The sequence below is a fragment of the Sinohyriopsis cumingii genome, unplaced genomic scaffold (genome assembly GCF_028554795.1).
Source record: "Sinohyriopsis cumingii isolate HCF-2022 unplaced genomic scaffold, ASM2855479v2 utg001176l, whole genome shotgun sequence".
NCBI lineage: Eukaryota > Metazoa > Mollusca > Bivalvia > Unionida > Unionidae > Sinohyriopsis > Sinohyriopsis cumingii.
In genome coordinates this window covers 4,026,408-4,047,100 of record NW_028315968.1, presented here as the reverse complement: position 1 = coordinate 4,047,100, position 20,693 = coordinate 4,026,408, and the positions used below count along the sequence as shown (strand labels likewise).

General features: G+C 35.9%; 1 protein-coding gene across 2 annotated transcripts in view; it reads left to right on the top strand.

Moving 5' to 3' along the window:
* Positions 1 to 20,693, top strand: part of LOC149772792 (uncharacterized) — a 132,806-nt gene that overhangs the window by 97,973 nt on the left and 14,140 nt on the right. For both annotated transcript variants that reach the window (XM_089947275.1, XM_089947276.1), the window contains 2 exons: positions 14,299 to 14,466; positions 17,095 to 17,174. In XM_089947275.1, the coding sequence (XP_089803401.1) occupies positions 14,299 to 14,466; positions 17,095 to 17,174 (248 nt within the window). The remainder of the gene's footprint in view (positions 1 to 14,298; positions 14,467 to 17,094; positions 17,175 to 20,693) is intronic.

The following is a 20,693-nucleotide window of genomic DNA, read 5'->3' as shown; positions in this document are numbered from 1 at the left end:
GGTATAGAAAGCTTATGGTATTGGCTCTGCATCCAACATGTCTCACAAGTCCTCTGTCCATTAACAGGTGCTTGTCACCACTGTGAGATACATATTTCTGATCCAGTTTTGATCAAACTTGAAATGCATTTTTAGTTCTACTGGTCATAGACAGTTAATTATGGTCTATTGTCCATCATCCATCCGTTAATATACTTGTCAAGCATTATGTTTTCAGCATAATTATTATGCTTTTTTTTCCTAATTACACCAATTTCTCGATAACTCATGCCTTGTTAACTCACGAACCGGCTTATGAAGTAGGGTCAGTCTTGGATCCCATTTTTTTAAAACCAGAAAATACCCCAAAATTGATCCATGTTTGTTGAAAACATGAAAAAAATTGCAGTCAAAATTGGTAACTGAAACTAAAAGGCTTCTAGTGATGTCTACTTTGTCCTGAATGAAAATGGTACCAAGATGGCATTCAATATGTCCACCACAACAGGTAATTTGATAATCTTGTTGCTGAAGAATATCAGAGATGGTTTTAACACTTTAAAGTTAAAATAAAGAAATGGTTTTATCTTGAATCTTGGATTTTATTTTGCCCAGTATATTAAGATCTTGGATAATTTGATAATGAAACAAAGTCCATGCTTTTTAATGAGATGATGTATTGCAAGTGTTGACTTGCAGTTGAAGGACAAAATCTTCAGATCACATGTAGTCTCATGGGATGTTCCTCTGATGAGGCATACATGGACAATTCACTGTGCTCTTGTGATTTTTGTTTGAGGTGTTGACCTTTTTGACTTGGATTCTGATATAGTGTGTGATATAATCCTGTGGACACAACTGGTCTCTCCATTTTCAGTGGATTGCTTTGAACTTTTAAGTACAGCTGCATGCCAAGTATGACAGAATTCTGCAGCTTTTAGCAGATTGATGTGAAAGTTAGCACATATTATGTTCATCATTTGAAGATTTGCTTACTGACTTTCTTTTTCCAGTGGCCCTGGGTGGTTGAGTTCTGTGGTCTAAGGTGCTAGTCATTTTACTTGTGGCCCTGGGTGGCCAAATTCTGTGGTCTAAGGTGCTAGTCATTTTACTTGTGGCCCTGGGTGGCCAAGTTCTGTGGTCTAAGGTGCTATACATTTCACTTGTGGCCCTGGGTGGCTGAGTTCTGTGGTCTAAGGTGCTAGTCATTTTACATGTGGCCCTGGGGCCCCGAGTGGCTGAGTGGTCTAAAGAGCTATCCGTTACGGATCACTGCCATCTCACTTCTGTGTGCATAGGTTCAAGTCTCGGATTCAGCCAATGTGGGTATGTGAGAAAGCTTGCCAGTAACTTCTCAAGGGTCAGTGGTTCTTTCTGGGAATTTCCTGGGTTCTTCCTCCACCATTAATACTGGCCACCATGTATAGCCTATTGTTGTGCTGATAAATGGCGTTAAACCTACAACAACAACAACTTGTGGCCCTGGGTGGCCCAGTTCTGTGGTCTGAGGTGCTAGTTATTTTACTGGTGACCCTGTGTGGCCCAGTTCATTTGTCTAAGGTGCTAGTCATTTTACTTGTGGCCCTGGGTGACATAGTTCATTGGTCTAAGGTGCTAGTCATTTTACTCGTGACCCTGTGTGGCCAAGTTCATTGGTCTAAGGCTCTAGTCTTTTTACTTGATGCCGTGGGTGACATAGTTCATTGGTCTAAGGTGCTAGTCATTTTACTTGCACTAATGTTAGAAGAGTTAATGACTTTTTAACACTTGACTCACTGCCATCAAGGAGTAGGTGTGGAATGAGGGCAGGTAGGGATATATTGACATCAATAAATCACTCACCATTCTTCTAGTTGTACTCTGCTCATGTCCATTAATCTGTTCATTTATTTATGTCCTGAAATAGTTCATTTGCATAATTACTGTATTTTCTGTCATTGATACGCCTTCTGGTGTTTCATATACAAATAATTTTTGAAAATCATAATTATTTTGGGTCCACTAATTTAATTTGCTTTCTTAATAAGATCTGCAATTATTTGTATTGAAGAATCAAGTGTGAATCATAATTAATGTAAGCCTGACTGTACTTATTTGTATTGAAGAATCGGGTGTGAATCATAATTAATGTAAGCCTGACTGTACTTATTTGTATAGAAGAATCAGGTGTGAATCATAATTAATGTAAGCCTGACTGTACTTATTTGTATTGAAGAATCAGGTGTGAATCATAATTAATGTAAGCCTGACTGTACTTATTTGTATAGAAGAATCAGGTTGAATCATAATTAATGTAAGCCTGACTGTACTTATTTGTATTGAAGAATCAGGTGTGAATCATAATTAATGTAAGCCTGACTGTACTTATTTGTATTGAAGAATCAGGTGTGAATCATAATTAATGTAAGCCTGACTGTACTTATTTGTATAGAAGAATCAGGTTGAATCATAATTAATGTAAGCCTGACTGTACTTATTTGTATAGAAGAAGCAGGTGTGAATCATAATTAATGTAAGCCTGACTGTACTTATTTGTATTGAAGAATCAGGTGTGAATCATAATTAATGTAAGCCTGACTGTACTTATTTGTATTGAAGAATCAGGTGTGAATCATAATTAATGTAAGCCTGACTGTACTTATTTGTATTGAAGAAGCAGGTGTGAATCATAATTAATGTAAGCCTGACTGTACTTATTTGTATTGAAGAATCAGGTGTGAATCATAATTAATGTAAGCCTGACTGTACTTATTTGTATAGAAGAATCAGGTGTGAATCATAATTAATGTAAGCCTGACTGTACTTACTTGTATTGAAGAATCAGGTGTGAATCATAATTAATGTAAGCCTGACTGTACTTATTTGTATTGAAGAATCAGGTGTGAATCATAATTAATGTAAGCCTGATTGTACTTATTTGTATTGAAGAATCAGGTGTGAATCATAATTAATGTAAGCCTGATTGTACTTATTTGTATAGAAGAATCAGGTGTGAATCATAATTAATGTAAGCCTGATTGTACTTATTTGTATTGAAGAAGCAGGTGTGAATCATAATTAATATAAGCCTGATTGTACTTATTTGTATAGAAGAATCAGGTGTGAATCATAATTAATGTAAGCCTGATTGTACTTATTTGTATTGAAGAATCAGGTGTGAATCATAATTAATGTAAGCCTGACTGTACTTATTTGTATTGAAGAATCAGGTGTGAATCATAATTAATGTAAGCCTGACTCTACTTATTTGTACAGTCAAGAAAATGTGTTAAAAAAAGAACTGCAGTCAAAATAGTATGACATGATATAGACTAATGAAATTTGGTACACATGTTCCTGTACAAAGATATAGGTTCCAGATAGATTTTTACACCAGCTATGTAAACTTTGCAGTTTGAGATAAGGTTTTGCTTGCTTTGTTTTACTTTACAGGCTTGGATCTTTGGGTTTTTTTTAGCATAATGAAAACCTTGTAAGAGTTGCATGATGTCACAAAAGCCATGTGACATAGACAAAAATGTAATGGACATATTTTGAGGAATATGTAGATGTAATAAAACATGGCACTGTAGTGATTTATAGTGTTTCACAATGTTTTTGATCTTTTTATTAAAACTGAGATTCTTTTCATAAAACTCTTTTTGAAAACCTCATTAGCACTGCACAAAAGGTAACATAAGACAGCAAAAGTCGCTTAACATTGATAATAAGAAAGCCACTTAATATTGATAAATGCAGTTTTGTTAAGTTTGTTTCTTAGCACATGTTGGTGACCTGATTAGATTTTCTGAGATTGGAATTCATTGCAGTTGGTGGTCACTGAGATTGGAAGTCATTGCGATTGGTGGTCATTGAGACTGGAAATCATTCCGATTGGTGGTCACTGAGATTGGAAGTCATTGTGATTGGTGGTCACTGAGATTGGAAGTCATTGCAATTGGTGGTCACTGAGATTGGAAATCATTGCGATTGGTGGTCACTGAGATTGGAAGTCATTGCGATTGATGGTCACTGAGATTGGAAGTCATTGCTATTGGTGGTCACTGAGATTGGAAATCATTGCAATTGGTGGTCACTGAGATTGGAATTCATTGCAATTGGTGGTCACTGAGATTGGAAATCATTGCGATTGGTGGTCATTGGGATTGGAAGTCATTGCGATTGGTGGTCACTGAGATTGGAGTCATTGCGATTAGTGGTCACTGAGATTGGAGTCATTGTGATTGGTAGTCACTGAGATTGGAAATCATTGCAATTGGTGGTCACTGAGATTGGAAATCATTGCGATTGGTGGTCATTGGGATTGGAAGTCATTGTGATTGGTGGTCACTGAGATTGGAAATCATTGCGATTGGTGGTCAGTGAGATTGGAAATCATTGTGATTGGTGGTCACTGAGATTGGAAGTAATTGTGATTGGTAGTCACTGAGATTGGAAGTCATTGTGATTGGAAGTCATTAAGGTTGGAGACCATTGAGATTGCTGGTTTCTCATGCCAAGTTGGTGAATTGGTCAGATAACAGATGTCTATCAGATGGATGCATGACTACGGGCAGTCTGATAACTAAAACAATCATAAAAACAAATGTCAAAACAATCGTATACTGGTCAGTATATTTAGCCAATTATGCAATACCCAGGAAGCAGGGACAGCTCCTTATTATACCTGAAGGATAAATATAGGTAATCAATGAAGGATGCAGAACAGATAGTGTATTGGTCCCCATTCCAGTTTTTTTATGGTCTTAGCTAGGGGTGAAACGATACACCTGTGCCACATATCGATATGATTCACGATACACAGCCTGCGATATATCAATACACTTGAGGGTTTTTTCATCTTTGGAAGGTAGGTGGTGCCCATTTATGTATGTTGGCATAATGGTTTTATTTCCAGGTTGCATATTACAGATAGAGATATAGTTATCATAATTATATGCAATTTTCATCGATGACAAGGAAACAAAAATACTTTCAAACAGACTACCTTTCGGTTGTCTGTGAGTTTTATTCATTGTTTTAGGCCATGTAATGGTGACTCCATTTAACTCACTCTAGCCACCAGGTCCTTTGTTATGCACTGCATGAATGTTTTAAAAATATCTTATTACCAATTTCATGTCTAACTTTAACTTGGAAGACATTATGTTGTTATCATCAAAACAGAACAAATAAAGCTGTTTCCTTGTGCAAAGAAAATCTCATCTAGAACAAATATTGACATGGGAATGGGAATGAGGATGAATACCAACAAAATCGATCACCTTGTACTTCCTGTTGATGCAAACAGCTGATGTGGCCACAGGTACTTGTATTTTTTATTGAAGAAGGAAATCTATACACGACACCCAGTCCTATTCTATAATTTTTCTTTTTTAATTTTACACAAGGTGATAAACTTCAGCCATTTGAAATCTGCCCCCCTGCTGACTTTGTGGTAATTTTATTTATTCCATCAGCATCTTCATTCACTGGTTAAATATCTCTGCATAAAAAGAACAATTCCAAATTTGTTCCCCATGTACAATTTAAGGAGAGATGCATCCAGGATTTTATCTAAAGTGGGACTTAACCCTTTGTCACCGAAAATGTGAAGAGTAGAAAAGAAGGAGGGGAGGATGAATCAGTCATAGTTCAATATTTACTTTGCACTTCAATACTGCACCTTTTTAGAGCTCTACTGAAATCAGAATCTTTAAAAGATGTATCAGTATTGATCTGTTAATTATTTTTGAGCATAAAATCTGTTCCTTATCAGTGTGTGAATATTTTTTGTGCTTCTGAAAGGGCATATGCATAGCTAGCTTTGTCAGCTTGAATATGTTGGGAAACTGATCTTTGTGACTGTTATGTAGAATTTTCCAGAGCTCACAGATATTATCTTTTGGATACATCTGTTCCAAAACAGGATTTTTCACTAACACAAACCTACTTCTTGAATTTACTGACTTCTACACCAGATTTCTTATCTGTTCCATGATGCTGTATTAACGTTTTTAGTCAATCAGTGCATTAGTATGATTATGCAAACAGAGGTATTCAAATAAATATCTTCTTAATTTCATTTTTTCATCCTTACTTACTCAGTTTATCTTAACCCTTATATGGATATATGGTTTTGTAGCATATGATTTGCAGGGCTAAACTAATTGATAAAACAAAAATGAAAATTGCATTGTACTTTTAAATTGTCTGTATTTTAATTAGGCTCAGTATTCTGCACTTTCTACATTTAATTTGAAAATACCACTGAATCGGAGACTGACTGTCATGCCCTCTATTTTTGTCCATCCAACATGCACATCTGACGCGTTATCCTCCATTAACAATTTCCCACATCCAATAAACCAATATACTTCATAACTTTAAAAATTATTGTCATCGTCACTATCACCAGCCAGTATTTGGCGAATGAAAACATAATGATGTATGCCGGGAATCAGACATTTTTTGTTTTTTAGATGGCCTGTATTTGAGACAAAGCATTTATAAAACTTCCTTCATGGAGGGTTCAAACTACACCATAACACTTATTCCAGGGCACAATGTGCCCAACAAATTTAGTTTAGCAACCATTTTTATCATGCGTGTAGACCCCAGATGTGTAAACTGTTTTCTAGCCAATAGACATGTTGCGACAAGAACAGATAAAAAAAAATTGTATACTTTGCTGAGCACATTTTCGTATACAGGACTTTCAGCTAAGTTTTCGTGCATCACTGTTCTCCAAGTGTGTGTACATATTTTGCACAATTCACTCAATTGCACACCCTGATAGCATCTCTGTTTAAGTACTTTATATATCAATGACTTTAGAGCGAAGCTTCTTTGTTGCTTTGCTAGTACTTCCTGTCTGTCATGCATGGAATAAGCTACACTGGTTGCTGATTGGTAGTTATTATTTAACCTCGACCAGAACAAGCAACCACCAATAAGGTGGCTCAATACAGTTTCGCATTTTGCATAGGGTTAGGATTTTAAAGAAAAAGAATGTCCCTGGCTTTCCTCACTGGTTATACTGGCTATTTAAAAAAGACCTTGTATATCTTAGGTATAATGCAAAGAACCTTTAATTCCCTTTATTTTGGTGTATGATTGATGGGTGTACTATGGGTTATAGAGTATACAGCTTAGCCTTACTTCATATGTGCACCTTTCAAAAAAGTGCTAACTCTACTTGGTCATTTTCATTTCCTGAACTTCAGAGGTAAATTGTATAAAAAAGAGCCGATAACTTTTTTTACATTTTATATATTTGGTAATTCATTCATTGCACTTTCAGAAGCTGGTATTGTCTAGTCTAGCAAAATCCATTTTCCCTATTTTAGTAGCTGCTATGTATAGTGTACTTTAGACTAATTCAGACTGATTTTTTAACACAAGGGAGCAGTCATTTTAGTTAGCAGTGTGCTTAAATCATGTAAAATTTCCAAAAGTACAATATCCAAAAGAAATATCATCCACATTACATTGATGTAGCATAGAGGTATGCAAACATTCTCTCCACTGTGCATGTTTTAAATGCGAACTACTTCACCTTACATATGTCACTCTCTCAAAAGTACATATTATCTGGTGAGTGCCACCTAAGATTTGAACATAACATATTTCACTATGTGACACACCAGTAGTGCAGCTTTCATATCGACCAAAGTAGACAAGATCAAATTCAGTGTAAAAACTCTATGTAAAATTGGTTATTAAATGATGAGTAAAGTACTTCATTATATTCATTATGCACGTGAAGCACATTTGGAATGTACCCTTTATGCTGAACATGCTGCTGGGTTAAGATAATTAACATGGAATTGGGGGTGAGGGCAGATTACAAACCTTGTCCCTTTGAATTTGCAGACAATGAGTGGGTATTCTCAGTAATCTTTTCCATTTTTACTAATAAAAGGTGAGTGCCTAGGACTGCAAATGCTGTTTCAGGAGAGAATAACAAGGCAAACTAATAATAATTATTCATAACTGCTGAAGACTAAAATAACTTGTGTATGGTAAGTATCATTTTGTATTTATTCTCCTTCTCTTGTATCACTACATGTATCGTTCCAGCAAAAGTATCAATGCATCGATATATCAATGAATCATTTCACCCCTAATCTTAATGGTAATGTCTTTGTTGCAAATTCCTTTTTTCCTGAATTTTATATAATCACTTGTACAAATGTAAAATCTTGTTCTATCTGTTTAATTGCTTTTTTCTTAACACTTTTTGTTGAGCCTGATTTGGTGAAAGTTTGGCATGGCAGTCACTTTGGTACCTGATTTGGTGGAAGCCTGACATGGCAGTCACTTCATTAATTGATTTAGTGGAAGTTTGGCATGGCAGTCACTTTGATACCTGATTTAGTGGAAGTTTGGCATGGCAGTCACTTCACTAATTAATTTAGTGGAAGTCTGGCATGGCAGTCACTTCACTAATTGATTTAGTGCAAGTCTGGCATGGCAGTCACTTCACTAATTGATTTAGTGGAAGTTTGGCATGGCAGTCGCTTTGATACCTGATTTGGTGGAAGTCTGGCATGGCAGTCACTTCACTAATTGATTTAGTGGAAGTCTGGCATGGCAGTCACTTCACTAATTGATTTAGTGCAAGTTTGGCATGGCAGTCACTTCACTAATTGATTTCATGGAAGTCTGGCATGGCAGTCACTTCACTAATTGATTTAGTGGAAGTTTGGCATGGCAGTCACTTCACTAATTGATTTAGTGGAAGTATGGCATGGCATTCACTTCTGTATCTGATTGCACATCCATGTGGCTGCCCATCCAGACCTGAGATTTACTCAGTGCTAAAGATTTTACTTTCCTCATTAAACAACAATTTTGACAAATATGGGTCCTTTTGTTATATGATACAAATTATAATTCTGTAAAAGGTAGTCTGTGAAAATAGTAATTGTGCAAGGTTAGAATTTGTTTTAATTTTTTGAAGCATTATGTGCAGTAGAGCATACAAACATTTTGTCATGAGTATAGAAATTAGAATGGCATCAACAATCTGGAGTTAAAGTTACTGTAATGTGTCACAATGATCTAGGGTTTTGGAGAACTAAGATATCTGAAAGTTTATAATTCATGTGAATAACTGAGTGCACCATTTTTCATTGATCCACTTAGCTTTTAATGCTTTTCTCTTTTAATGGTAATTTACTCTGTGTAAGAAAATATTAAAAGTATACATTTAAAAATGTTCGATATAGGATATAATATATTATTTAAAATTAAATATTTTGGATACAGTATAATCTAAACTTGCTTATATTTCATGTCCATCTGCAAGCAACATGGACACTAAGCAACATGGACACTAAGCAACATAGACACTAAGCAACATGGACACTAAGCAACATAGACACTAAGCAACATGGACACTAAGCAACATAGACGCTAAGCAACATAGACACTAAGCAACATAGACACTAAGCAACATAGACATTAAGCAACATAGACACTAAGCAACATAGAAACATAGACACTAAGCAACATGGACACTAAGCAACATGGACACTAAGCAACATAGACACTAAGCAACATAGACACTAAGCAACATGGACACTAAGCAACATGGACACTAAGCAACATGGACACTAAGCAACATGGACACTAAGCAACATAGACACTAAGCAACATGGACACTAAGCAACATAGACACTAAGCAACATGGACACTAAGCAACATAGACACTATGCAACATGGACACTAAGCAACATAGAAACTAAGCAACATGGACACTAAGCAACATGGACACTAAGCAACATGGAAAATAAGCAACATAGACACTAAGCAACATGGACACTAAGCAACATGGACACTAAGCAACATGGAAAATAAGCAACATAGACATTAAGCAACATGGACACTAAGCAACATAGACACTAAGCAACATGGACACTAAGCAACATAGATGCTAAGCAACATAGACACTAAGCAACATGGACACTAAGCAACATAGACATTAAGCAACATAGACACTAAGCAACATAGAAACATAGACACTAAGCAACATGGACACTAATCAACATGGACACTAAGCAAATAGACACTAAGCAACATGGACACTAAGCAACATAGACACTAAGCAACATAGACACTAAGCAACATGGACACTAAGCAACATGGACACTAAGCAACATGGACAAAAAGCAACATAGACACTAAGCAACATAGATACTAAGCAACATAGACACTAAGCAACATGGACACTAAGCAACATAGATGCTAAGCAACATAGACCACTAAGCAACATAGACACTAAACAACATGGACACTAAGCAACATAGACATTTAGCAACATAGACACTAAGCAACATAGAAACATAGACACTAAGCAACATGGACACGAAGCAACATGGACACTAAGCAACATAGACACTAAGCAACATAGACACTAAGCAACATAGACACTAAGCAACATGGACACTAAGCAACATAGACACTAAGCAACATGGACAATAAGCAACATAGACACTAAGCAACATAGACACTAAGCAACATGGACACTAAGCAACATAGACACTAAGCAACATAGACACTAAGCAACATGGACACTAAGCAACATAGACACTAAGCAACATGGACACTAAGCAACATGGACACTAAGCATCATAGACACTAAGCAACATGGACACTAAGCAACATAGACACTAAGCAACATAGACACTAAGCAACATGGACACTAAGCAACATGGACACTAAGGAACATAGACACTAAGCAACATAGACACTAATCTGTTGGCACATTTTTCAGGCAGTATCAGGTGGATCAGGGTCCTTGTTTGGTCCGATGATTACACCTAAAAAAAATGCACTGAATCATATCTGCCTGGACATTATATATTGGAAGATCTAGGTTAGTGCAGTTTGCAGTTGTACTCTACTTATAAGGAAGTGTATGCATGAACCATCTCTGATTTTATGACCATCACTTTATATTTCATATGGTGGGTTTTTGCTTTAATTTTATTCCATAATTATTTTCACTTTTGGTATTGTCAGGTACTGTGGAATCAAACATGGTTTGTTTGAAAAAGACATTTTGATTTATGGTTATACTAAATAACTTAAGAAGTAAAGAAAAATGATAAAACATGAACCATGTGTATGGACTATCTGATACATACATTTTGCTGATGAAACTCCAAAATGATTTCTATGAAATTTGGTTTTACATACTAGACTATTGCCTTTTTACTTCACAGTTCTGTAGTTTCAGTATTTTTAACATTTTTGTCCATATTTTTTCCATCCATCATTCATTTGCACTTTCTTCTTCCAGTGGCTCTGGTTGGCTGAGTTCAGTCGTCTAAGGCGCTTGCCTTTGCAAAGTTTACTGTGTGTCAGTTGTTTTTCCTTGGATCTCCCTGGATTCTTTCTCCACCAAATATACTGGCTGCAATGTATATAGCATGTGAAACCTGTGCATATTAGACTTCTGGCTAACCCATTCAAGATATTTGTATGAAACTTGTTACATATAATAGACTTGTGGCTAACCCATTCAAGATATTTGTATGAAACTTTTTACATATATTATACTTCTGGCTAACCCATTCAAGATTTTTGTATGAAACTTTTACATATATTAGACTTCTGGCTAACCCATTCAAGATATTTGTATGAAACTTGTTACATATAATAGACTTTCGTGAAACCATTCAAGATATTGGTATGAAACTTGTTATATATAATAGACTTGTGGCTAACCCATTCAAGATACTGGTATGAAACTTGTTATATATAATAGACTTGTGGCTAACCCATTCAAGATATTGGTATGAAACTTGTTATATATAATAGACTTCTGGCTAACCCATTCAAGATATTTTTATGAAAATTTTTGTGCATATTAGACTTCTGGCTAACCCATTCAAGATATTTGTATGAAACTTGTTACATATAATAGACTTTAGTGAAACCATTCAAGATATTGGTATGAATCTTGTTATATATAATAGACTTTGGCAAAACCATTCAAGATATTGGTATGAAACTTGTTATATATAATAGACTTTGGCAAAACCATTCAAGATATTTGTATGAAACTTGTTATATATAATAGACTTCTGGCTAACCCATTCAAGATATTGGTATGAAACTTGTGCATATTAGATTTCTGGCTAACCCATTCAAGATATTGGTATGAAACTTGTGCATATTAGATTTCTGGCTAACCCATTCAAGATATTGGTATAAAACTTGTTATATATAACAGACTTGTGGCTAACCCATTCAAGATATTGGTATGAAACTTGTGCATATTAGACTTCTGGTGAAACCATTCAAGATATTTGTATGAAACTTATTATATATAATAGACTTGTGGCTAACCCATTCAAGATATTTGTATGAAACCTTTTACATATAATAGACTTCTGGCAAAACCATTCAAGATATTGGTATGAAACGTATTGTACATATTAGACTTCTGGCTAACCCATTCAAGATATTTGTATGAAACTTTTTAAATATATTAGACTACTGGCCAAAACATGTATGATACCTATATGAAAATATTGAAGGTTATCTGTATGAAACTTAGTGTACATATTAGACTTCTGGTCAAACCATTCCCAATATCTGTATGAAATTTAGTGATCATATTAGACTTCTGATCAAACCATTCCCAATATTTGTATGAAATTTAGTATACATAGTAGACTTCTGGTCAAACCATTCCCAATATCTGTATAAAACTTGGTGTACACAGTAGACTTCTGGTCAAACCATTCCCAATGTCTGTATTAAACTTAGTGTACATATTAGACTCTTGGTTAAACCATTCCATATATATGTATGAAATTTAGTATACATAGTAGACTTCTGGTCAGACCATTCCCAATATCTGTATGAAATTTAGTATACATAGTAGACTTCTGGTCAGCCCATTCCCAATTTCTGTATGAAACTTGGTATACATATTAGACTTCTGGTCAAACCATTCCATATATATGTATGAAATTTAGTATACATAGTAGACTTCTGGTCAGACCATTCCCAATATCTGTATGAAACTTGGTGTACATAGTAGACTTCTGGTCAAACCATTCCCAATATCTGTATAAAACTTGGTGTACACAGTAGACTTCTGGTCAAACCATTCCCAATGTCTGTATTAAACTTAGTGTACATATTAGACTCTTGGTTAAACCATTCCATATATATGTATGAAATTTAGTATACATAGTAGACTTCTGGTCAGACCATTCCCAATATCTGTATGAAATTTAGTATACATAGTAGACTTCTGGTCAGCCCATTCCCAATTTCTGTATGAAACTTGGTATACATATTAGACTTCAGGTCAAACCATTCCATATATATGTATGAAATTTAGTATACATAGTAGACTTCTGGTCAGACCATTCCCAATATCTGTATGAAATTTAGTATACATAGTAGACTTCTGGTCAGCCCATTCCCAATTTCTGTATGAAACTTGGTATACATATTAGACTTCTGGTCAAACCATTCCATATATATGTATGAAATTTAGTATACATATTAGACTTCTGGTCAGACCATTCCCAATATCTGTATGAAACTTGGTGTACATAGTAGACTTCTGGTCAAACCATTCCCAATATTAGTATGAAATTTGGTGTACATAGTAGACTAGTGGTCAAAATATGCCTTTTGCTATTTATACTTGTTTAGTTTTAATATTTGTAATGTTTTTGTCTATTTAATCGTCGAACCAACATTTGCTCTTTTATTTCTGGTGCAAAATCATGTTGCCTATCACTTCCCAGCATAAACTTGAAATCTTCATCAAATCATACTGACTCCTAGCAGGCATTTGGACGGGGCAAGGGATACAGATGTTCTTCTTCATTTAGTTTTGGCAGGGGATGGAGTACAAGGCCTTTTACAGCACTTTGAAGATTACATTGTGCTGAAATAAGTGTAGTAAAGTGCATTGCCCACAGACACACCATTATCAGGAACCAATTCAGGCTTATCCGATGGTGGTAATCGAAGCTGGTAAAAAATCCAGAGCTTTCCTCTTAATCACCATGGCTTCTTACTTCATAGATTTGGAAAAGAGTCTTAATTGTTTCACGGAACATTTTCTATCTGTGGTATGCATCAATCGTGAAAAGCAACAAGATCAGTTTTCTATAAAAAAGAGATGAATTCTTAGTATAGTGCCACTTACAGAAAAAAATTGTATATTGTTCTTGTTTTTGTATGGTAACTCCACAAAATTACAGCTGGTGTAACCATTGTTCATTAAGTTTTCTTGTTGTAGAAAAACTCCACCAAGGTACAGCTGGTGTATCCATTGTTCATTAAGTTTTCTTGTTGTAGGAAAACTCCAGCAAGGTACAGTTGGTTGGGGAGTGGGATCCTAAGAACTTCCTGGACCAGGTACCAGACACAGATGGACGTGGTGTAGAGATTCCAGGATGGCGCAAACAGATGCTGGCCAGAAACATAGCTGAAAAAGCTTATGAGGAGGCACAAGAGAAGAAAAAGGTCTTGTGATAAAAATATCAACTCCATTTTATCTTTTAAAGTAGTAAAAAAGTTATTAGTCTGTCTGCCTATCTGTAAGATTTAAACTTTTGGCTTAAAAAATCTTCAATTCAGGGACAACCATCTAAGAGTTTTTGCACAAGTGACGACTAAGAAATTCTATTGAGTACATGAACAATTTTAGTTTATGAATCAGTCCATGGCTCAGAGATCAAGGTCATAATAGTTGGGTTGTTTTCATAGGTTGTGTATTTTTTGCAGGTATAGCTTCTGGTTTCTGTATTGTTATTTTATTTTAAATTGCAGTTTATGATATTCTCATATATTTTTCAAAATTGAAAAATTAAATGCGGCATTATTAAATATGGCATTATAATAAAAGATACAGGACAAGAAATTGCTGAGTATGTTCTAAAGGCAGGCATTTTTTCAATCTAGATGGACAATGATACTTGGTTTTATCTAGATGGACAATGATACTTGGTTTCCATCTAGATGGACAATGATACTTGGTTTTATCTAGATAGACAATGATACTTGGTTTTCATCTAGATGGACAATGATACTTGGTTTTCATCTAGATGGACAATGATACTTGGTTTTCATCCAGATGGACAATAATGCTTGGTTTTCATCCAGATGGACAATAATGCTTGGTTTCCATCTAGATGGACAATGATGCTTGGTTTCCATCCAGATAGACAGTGATACTTGGTTTTCATCTAGATGGACAATGATGCTTGGTTTTCATCTAGATGGACAATGATGCTTGGTTTTCATCTAGATGGACAATGATGCTTGGTTTTCATCCAGATGGACAGTGATGCTTGGTTTCCATCCAGATAGACAATGATACTTGGTTTTCATCTAGATGGACAATGATGCTTGGTTTCCATCCAGATAGACAGTGATACTTGGTTTTCATCCAGATGGACAATGATGCTTGGTTTCCATCCAGATGGACAATGATATTTGGTTTTTATCCAGCAGGTTAGAGACTGTGCCAGCAGGTTAGGGTCTGCATTGTTTGTTCTGTTGATTACTTCTAACAAACTGCATAGACCCAAGCAATGAGAGGCATGGATATGTATGTTACGTAAAAGCTGAGACTAAGAGGCAGATTCATTGGGATGTCACATCAACTGATGACTGGAAAGTCTTGATTCAGTTATGATTTTGGTTTTGTTGTTAGTTTTACCTGTGCTTTTAATGCTTTTTTTGCTATATTATGCAAAGGACATGGGAGCTACAGTATTTGCAAGCTCATAAGTCGATGCATAGCGTAAGTCGAATCATCAAATTTAGTAAAATTTTTATCCTTCATCCGGGGCCCCGAGTGGCCGAGTGGTCTAAAGCGCTCACCGTTCTGGATCACTGCCATCTCACCTCTGTCTGCGTGGGTTCGAGTCCAAGGCTCGGCTAGCGTGGGTACGTGGGAAAGCCTGCCAGTAGCTTCTCGTGGGTCGGTGGTTCTTACTGGGTTTTCCAGGGTTCTTCCTCCACCAGTTATACTGGCCGCCATGTATAGCCTATCTTGTGCTGAAAAATGGCGTTAAACCCTAGAACAATAACAATAACAATTATCCTTCATCCATATATAAGTCGATACTGAGTATAAGATGAGGGCAGATCATTACCTGGGATTGTCTTTTTCACTTCGTTCAACACAGCAACCGTGAATTTAATCTTGTTTGTAACTCAGTAACCTTTCTGGTCAGGTAACTAAAAGTACCAAATTTGTTTTACACATAGTAGTATTTTAATTTGTATTATGTACTTCTAGTTACATAATGATGATCTTGGCCTGAAAATTTGGTGAGTTACAGATAGGATAAAACTCGCAATGCTCTGTGGAATTTAACTATAGTAACTTCTGGTTTCATAAATGTTAAAAGTATCACTTTATGCTATTTCATATTATCAGCAATAGTAAAATTGCATCATTAATGCTAAAATGTTTTTTCCACAGTTTTGGGGGGAAGAGAGATACGGAGAGAGGGATGCATATGTATTCCATCACATTTTTCTTCTTGTATCTAGTGATCAAAATAAAATATGGTCCAATATATGAGAGAGAGAGAGATTCAGCTCTTTGTGCGGGGTTTTTTGGTGGTGTTTTTTTTACCTTATTGCCCACATTTAGCTGAAGCTTTAGTCGAAGAGAGAAATTAAGAAATGTGACAGTAAATGTAAACTATGAAAATACATACCATGCTCCATCAGGGTTTAAATATTCACAATAGTTATATCCATATAGTCTCCATTAGGTTAAATCCGAAGAATGACCATTTTGCATGCTGTCTATGCTATTCTTTGCAAGTATAATGACCTCTTCATGATAACGCAATTTGGATGACATAATCCATATATAAGTAAATTTGGAGTATACGATTTTCTGGTCAAAAAGTATCATCTTATAGCCTGGCAATATGGTAATTGCCTATTACAGGAGCCACTGAGATAATCGGCCAGGGCTGGCATTGGTGGGTATCAAACCTGGTACCCTTGGATTATGAATCAGATGCTCTACCACCTGAGATACTATAGTTTATTTATCCAATGCTGAAAAAAGACTTTTTTTTAAAACTGTCTTTAATGCTTATACTTACATGTTTATTCCTATTATAGGTGGAGGAAAGAGAAAGTAGATTCAAAAATGTTCCTGCATGGAAAAGGGCTATGATTGAGAAGAAAGAAGCTGAGGCTAGGTTTGTATGTTTTAACATATATTCACTGTTAAGTAGGAATATTTCTCTATGATCCACTGTTGCTATCCAGGAGTAAAGTCACTTATGAACATGATGGCTGGGTTTGCTGTTTTTGTAAAGTCACTTATGAGCATGATGGCTGGGTTCACTGTTGTAAAGTCCCTTATGAACATGATGGCTGGGTTTGCTGTTGTTGTAAAGTCACTTATGAACATGATGGCTGGGTTTGCTGTTGTTGGTACTGACGTTCACAAGCTTTGGGTCTTTCCAATACAGTGTGCATGTTAAAGGTTTTAGAAACAAGCAAGAAAATTTAAGTTTTGTTATTCTTCAGATGTTAAGGTAATGTAAGTTTTGTATAGAAGTTTTTAATTCAGAAAAGCATTGTGCTTTTGTAGAACTTAGAAAAATATGCAATAATATCATGTTGGATAAGGAATGGGTCACCATTGTATTGTAATGGTATTCATTTAAATTTCTTAAAACTGAAACCACAAAAGTTGAAATGCCCATGAAATCAAATCATGTTTTAGGTCTCAGATTTTTCCATCTTTTATTTCAAGTGACCGTAACTTGGTAAATTGAAACTTATTTACTCTAGAAACTGACATCATTGTTTCTAAACACATTGTAAAATGTTTCTTCCTTATAACTGAGTTAATGCTTGCCCATTTCTGTCTCGTTCTAAGTATTAAATTATTACTATCAAAAATTTATTCACCTCTGTAAACTTCATTTGCAACTTTTTATCGCACCCATATTAGTGGGGGAAGTATGATATATCAGCCGCTTTTCTGGTACCAGTGTCGTAATCGATGCTGTTAACAGTTTGTTATGGTTTTAGTTTTTCAGCAATGTTTTAATAATGAGCTTGACTTGCAGGCACTGTCAGCCTTTCTGATAACATTCGGATATGGTCTGGTTTGCATGCAAGATAATTCTGAACATTAATGAGTTGTTGTTTTTAACCAAATAAATATTTACTGTTATTACAAAGACCTAAACAAAGAAGTTGATTCCAATTTTTTTAAATTTTATTTTGTCTTCAAGTTTTCTAATGTAGTGAAGTTAAGCCACTGATAATGTTCTCTCCTTTATTGCACAGAATTTTTGTAAAAAAAACAGTTTCTTTGTCACATAGGTAGATTTCCCCAAAAAGAAGTTTTTTTGTTGCTGGTTGCTTACATTAATTTGAGTACTGAATACATATTTACAGGAATGACATTCTTATAATTGTATGTGATTATATCCCTGTGTATTCCATTGACTTTGCCATACTGGAGAAATGTAAAAAAAAATTCCCCATAAGTCTGTACATTATTATTTGGTGGTTTTATAAAGCCACAAAATGGGTTTTAAACAAAGGGAGCTAACAGTGGTCAATATTCATTTTGATCATTGCAAAAGAAGTGCTTTATGCACTGTTGAAAATACTGAATTGTACTCAGTCTCTTCCTTTCTCTCAGACAAGCCACTTTTCATTATTGCCAGTATTCTACAACATCAGCATCATAACGAAAATAACATCAATATTTAATTAAAATATTTAAAATATTTGGCTCTCTTTTTGTGGGCTACTCATGGGCTAGAATCTGAATATACAAGACTATTATTCGCAATCAGTGCTAAGCTGATCCCAGCATTGCAGTGTATTCTGGGCTGATCCCAGCATTGCAGTGTATTCTGGGCTGATCCCAGCATTACAGTGTATTCTGGGCTGATCCCAGCTCAAGTAGAATCAGTGCTAGGCTGATCCCAGCTCAGTAAGAATCAGTGCTAGATAGTTCAAATAAAATCAGTGCTAGGCTGATCCCAGCATTTGAATGTATTCTGGGCTTATCCCAGTTTAAGGTATGCAATGCATAATAGTGTATTCTGGTGGGCAGATACCATCCTCAAGTAAACCTATGCTTGGCTGATCCCAGCTTCAGAGTGTGTTCTGGGCTGATCCCAGCTCAAGTATAATTGGTGCTAGGCTGATCCAAATATTAAAGTGCATTCTGGGCTGATCTCAGCTTCCATAGACTGCTAGGCTGATCCCTGCTTGCATAGACTATGTGCTAGGCTGATCCCAGCATTCAGGTGTATTCTGGGCTGATCCCAGCATTTAAGTGTATTCTGGGCTGATCCCAGCTCAAGTACAATCAGTGCTAGGCTGATCCCAGCTCAGTAAGAATCAGTGCTAGATAGTTCAAGTAAAATCAGTGCTAGGCTGATACCAGCATTCGAGTGTATTCTGGGCTTATCCCAGCTTAAGGTATGCTATGTACTAAGCTGATATCAGCATAATAGTGTATTTCAGTGGGCTGATACCATCCTCAAGTAAATCTATGCTTGGCAGATTCCAGCTTTAGAGTGTGTTCTGGGCTGATCCCAGCTCAAGTATAATTGGTGCTAGGCTGATCCAAATATTAAAGTGCATTCTGGGCTGATCTCAGCTTCCATAGACTGCTAGGCTGATCCCTGCTTGAGTAGACTATGTGCTAGGCTGATCCCAGCATTCAGGTGTATTCTGGGCTGATCCCATCTCAACTAAATCTATGCTAGGCTGATCCCTGCATCAGAGTGTATTCTGGGTTGATCCCAGAATTGTGGAGTTGAGCTAGGTTGATCCCAGCATGAAGAAAGTATTTTTTTCCTGTTTAAAAATGTATCCCATCTCAACTAAATCTATGCAAGGCTGATCCCCACATCAGAGTGTATTATGGGTTGATACCAGATTAGTGAAATAGAGCAAGGCTGATCCCAGCATGAAGAAAGTATTCTTATTTTTTCAATTTAAAACTGTAAAATAAATGTATTAAACATACATGACCTTTACATTCTTAGTATCACATATGATTGGGGGAAAGAGCTCCCAGCTTAAGTAGACTATGTGCTAGGCTGATTTCAGCATACTTGTGTATTCTGGGCTAATCCCATTAACTAAATCTGTGCTAGGCTGATCCCCACATAAGAGTGTATTTTGGGTTGATCCCAGATTATTGTAATAGAGCTAGGCTGATCCCAGCATTTACGTTATTAGTATAGCATATGAGTTTATGATTGGGGGAAAATGCTGCACCCTAGTCAATGGCATCCCCATGAGAAAGTACTGAAAACAAAGGCATGAACAATCTAAGGGCACAGCCCATCATGTAGAATCAATAGTTGCTGCATTGGGTGGTGGCGGCAGGCCAGCACAAATCCATAAGAACAGTTTGATGCAGAGACTCTAAATCCATTGTCTGTACCTTTGAAAAGCCAGAGAAGTGACTGATAACATGGTACTCTACATGATTATGCAATGTTACGTAAGATTATCTACACTGGTTGGCTCTTTGAATTCAGTTGCCAATGTCAGTGCCAACCCATAGGAAAAGTTTTGATCATGTCCACCCCACCTGATCCTCCAACAAACCCCATGATGACATAGAACACAGTTAAATTTTACTATGTATTCTCTACATTTGTTTCTCATTACTGACCTTTCCACTGTGTGACAATGAATACAAATCATATGTTAATCTAAAATACCTT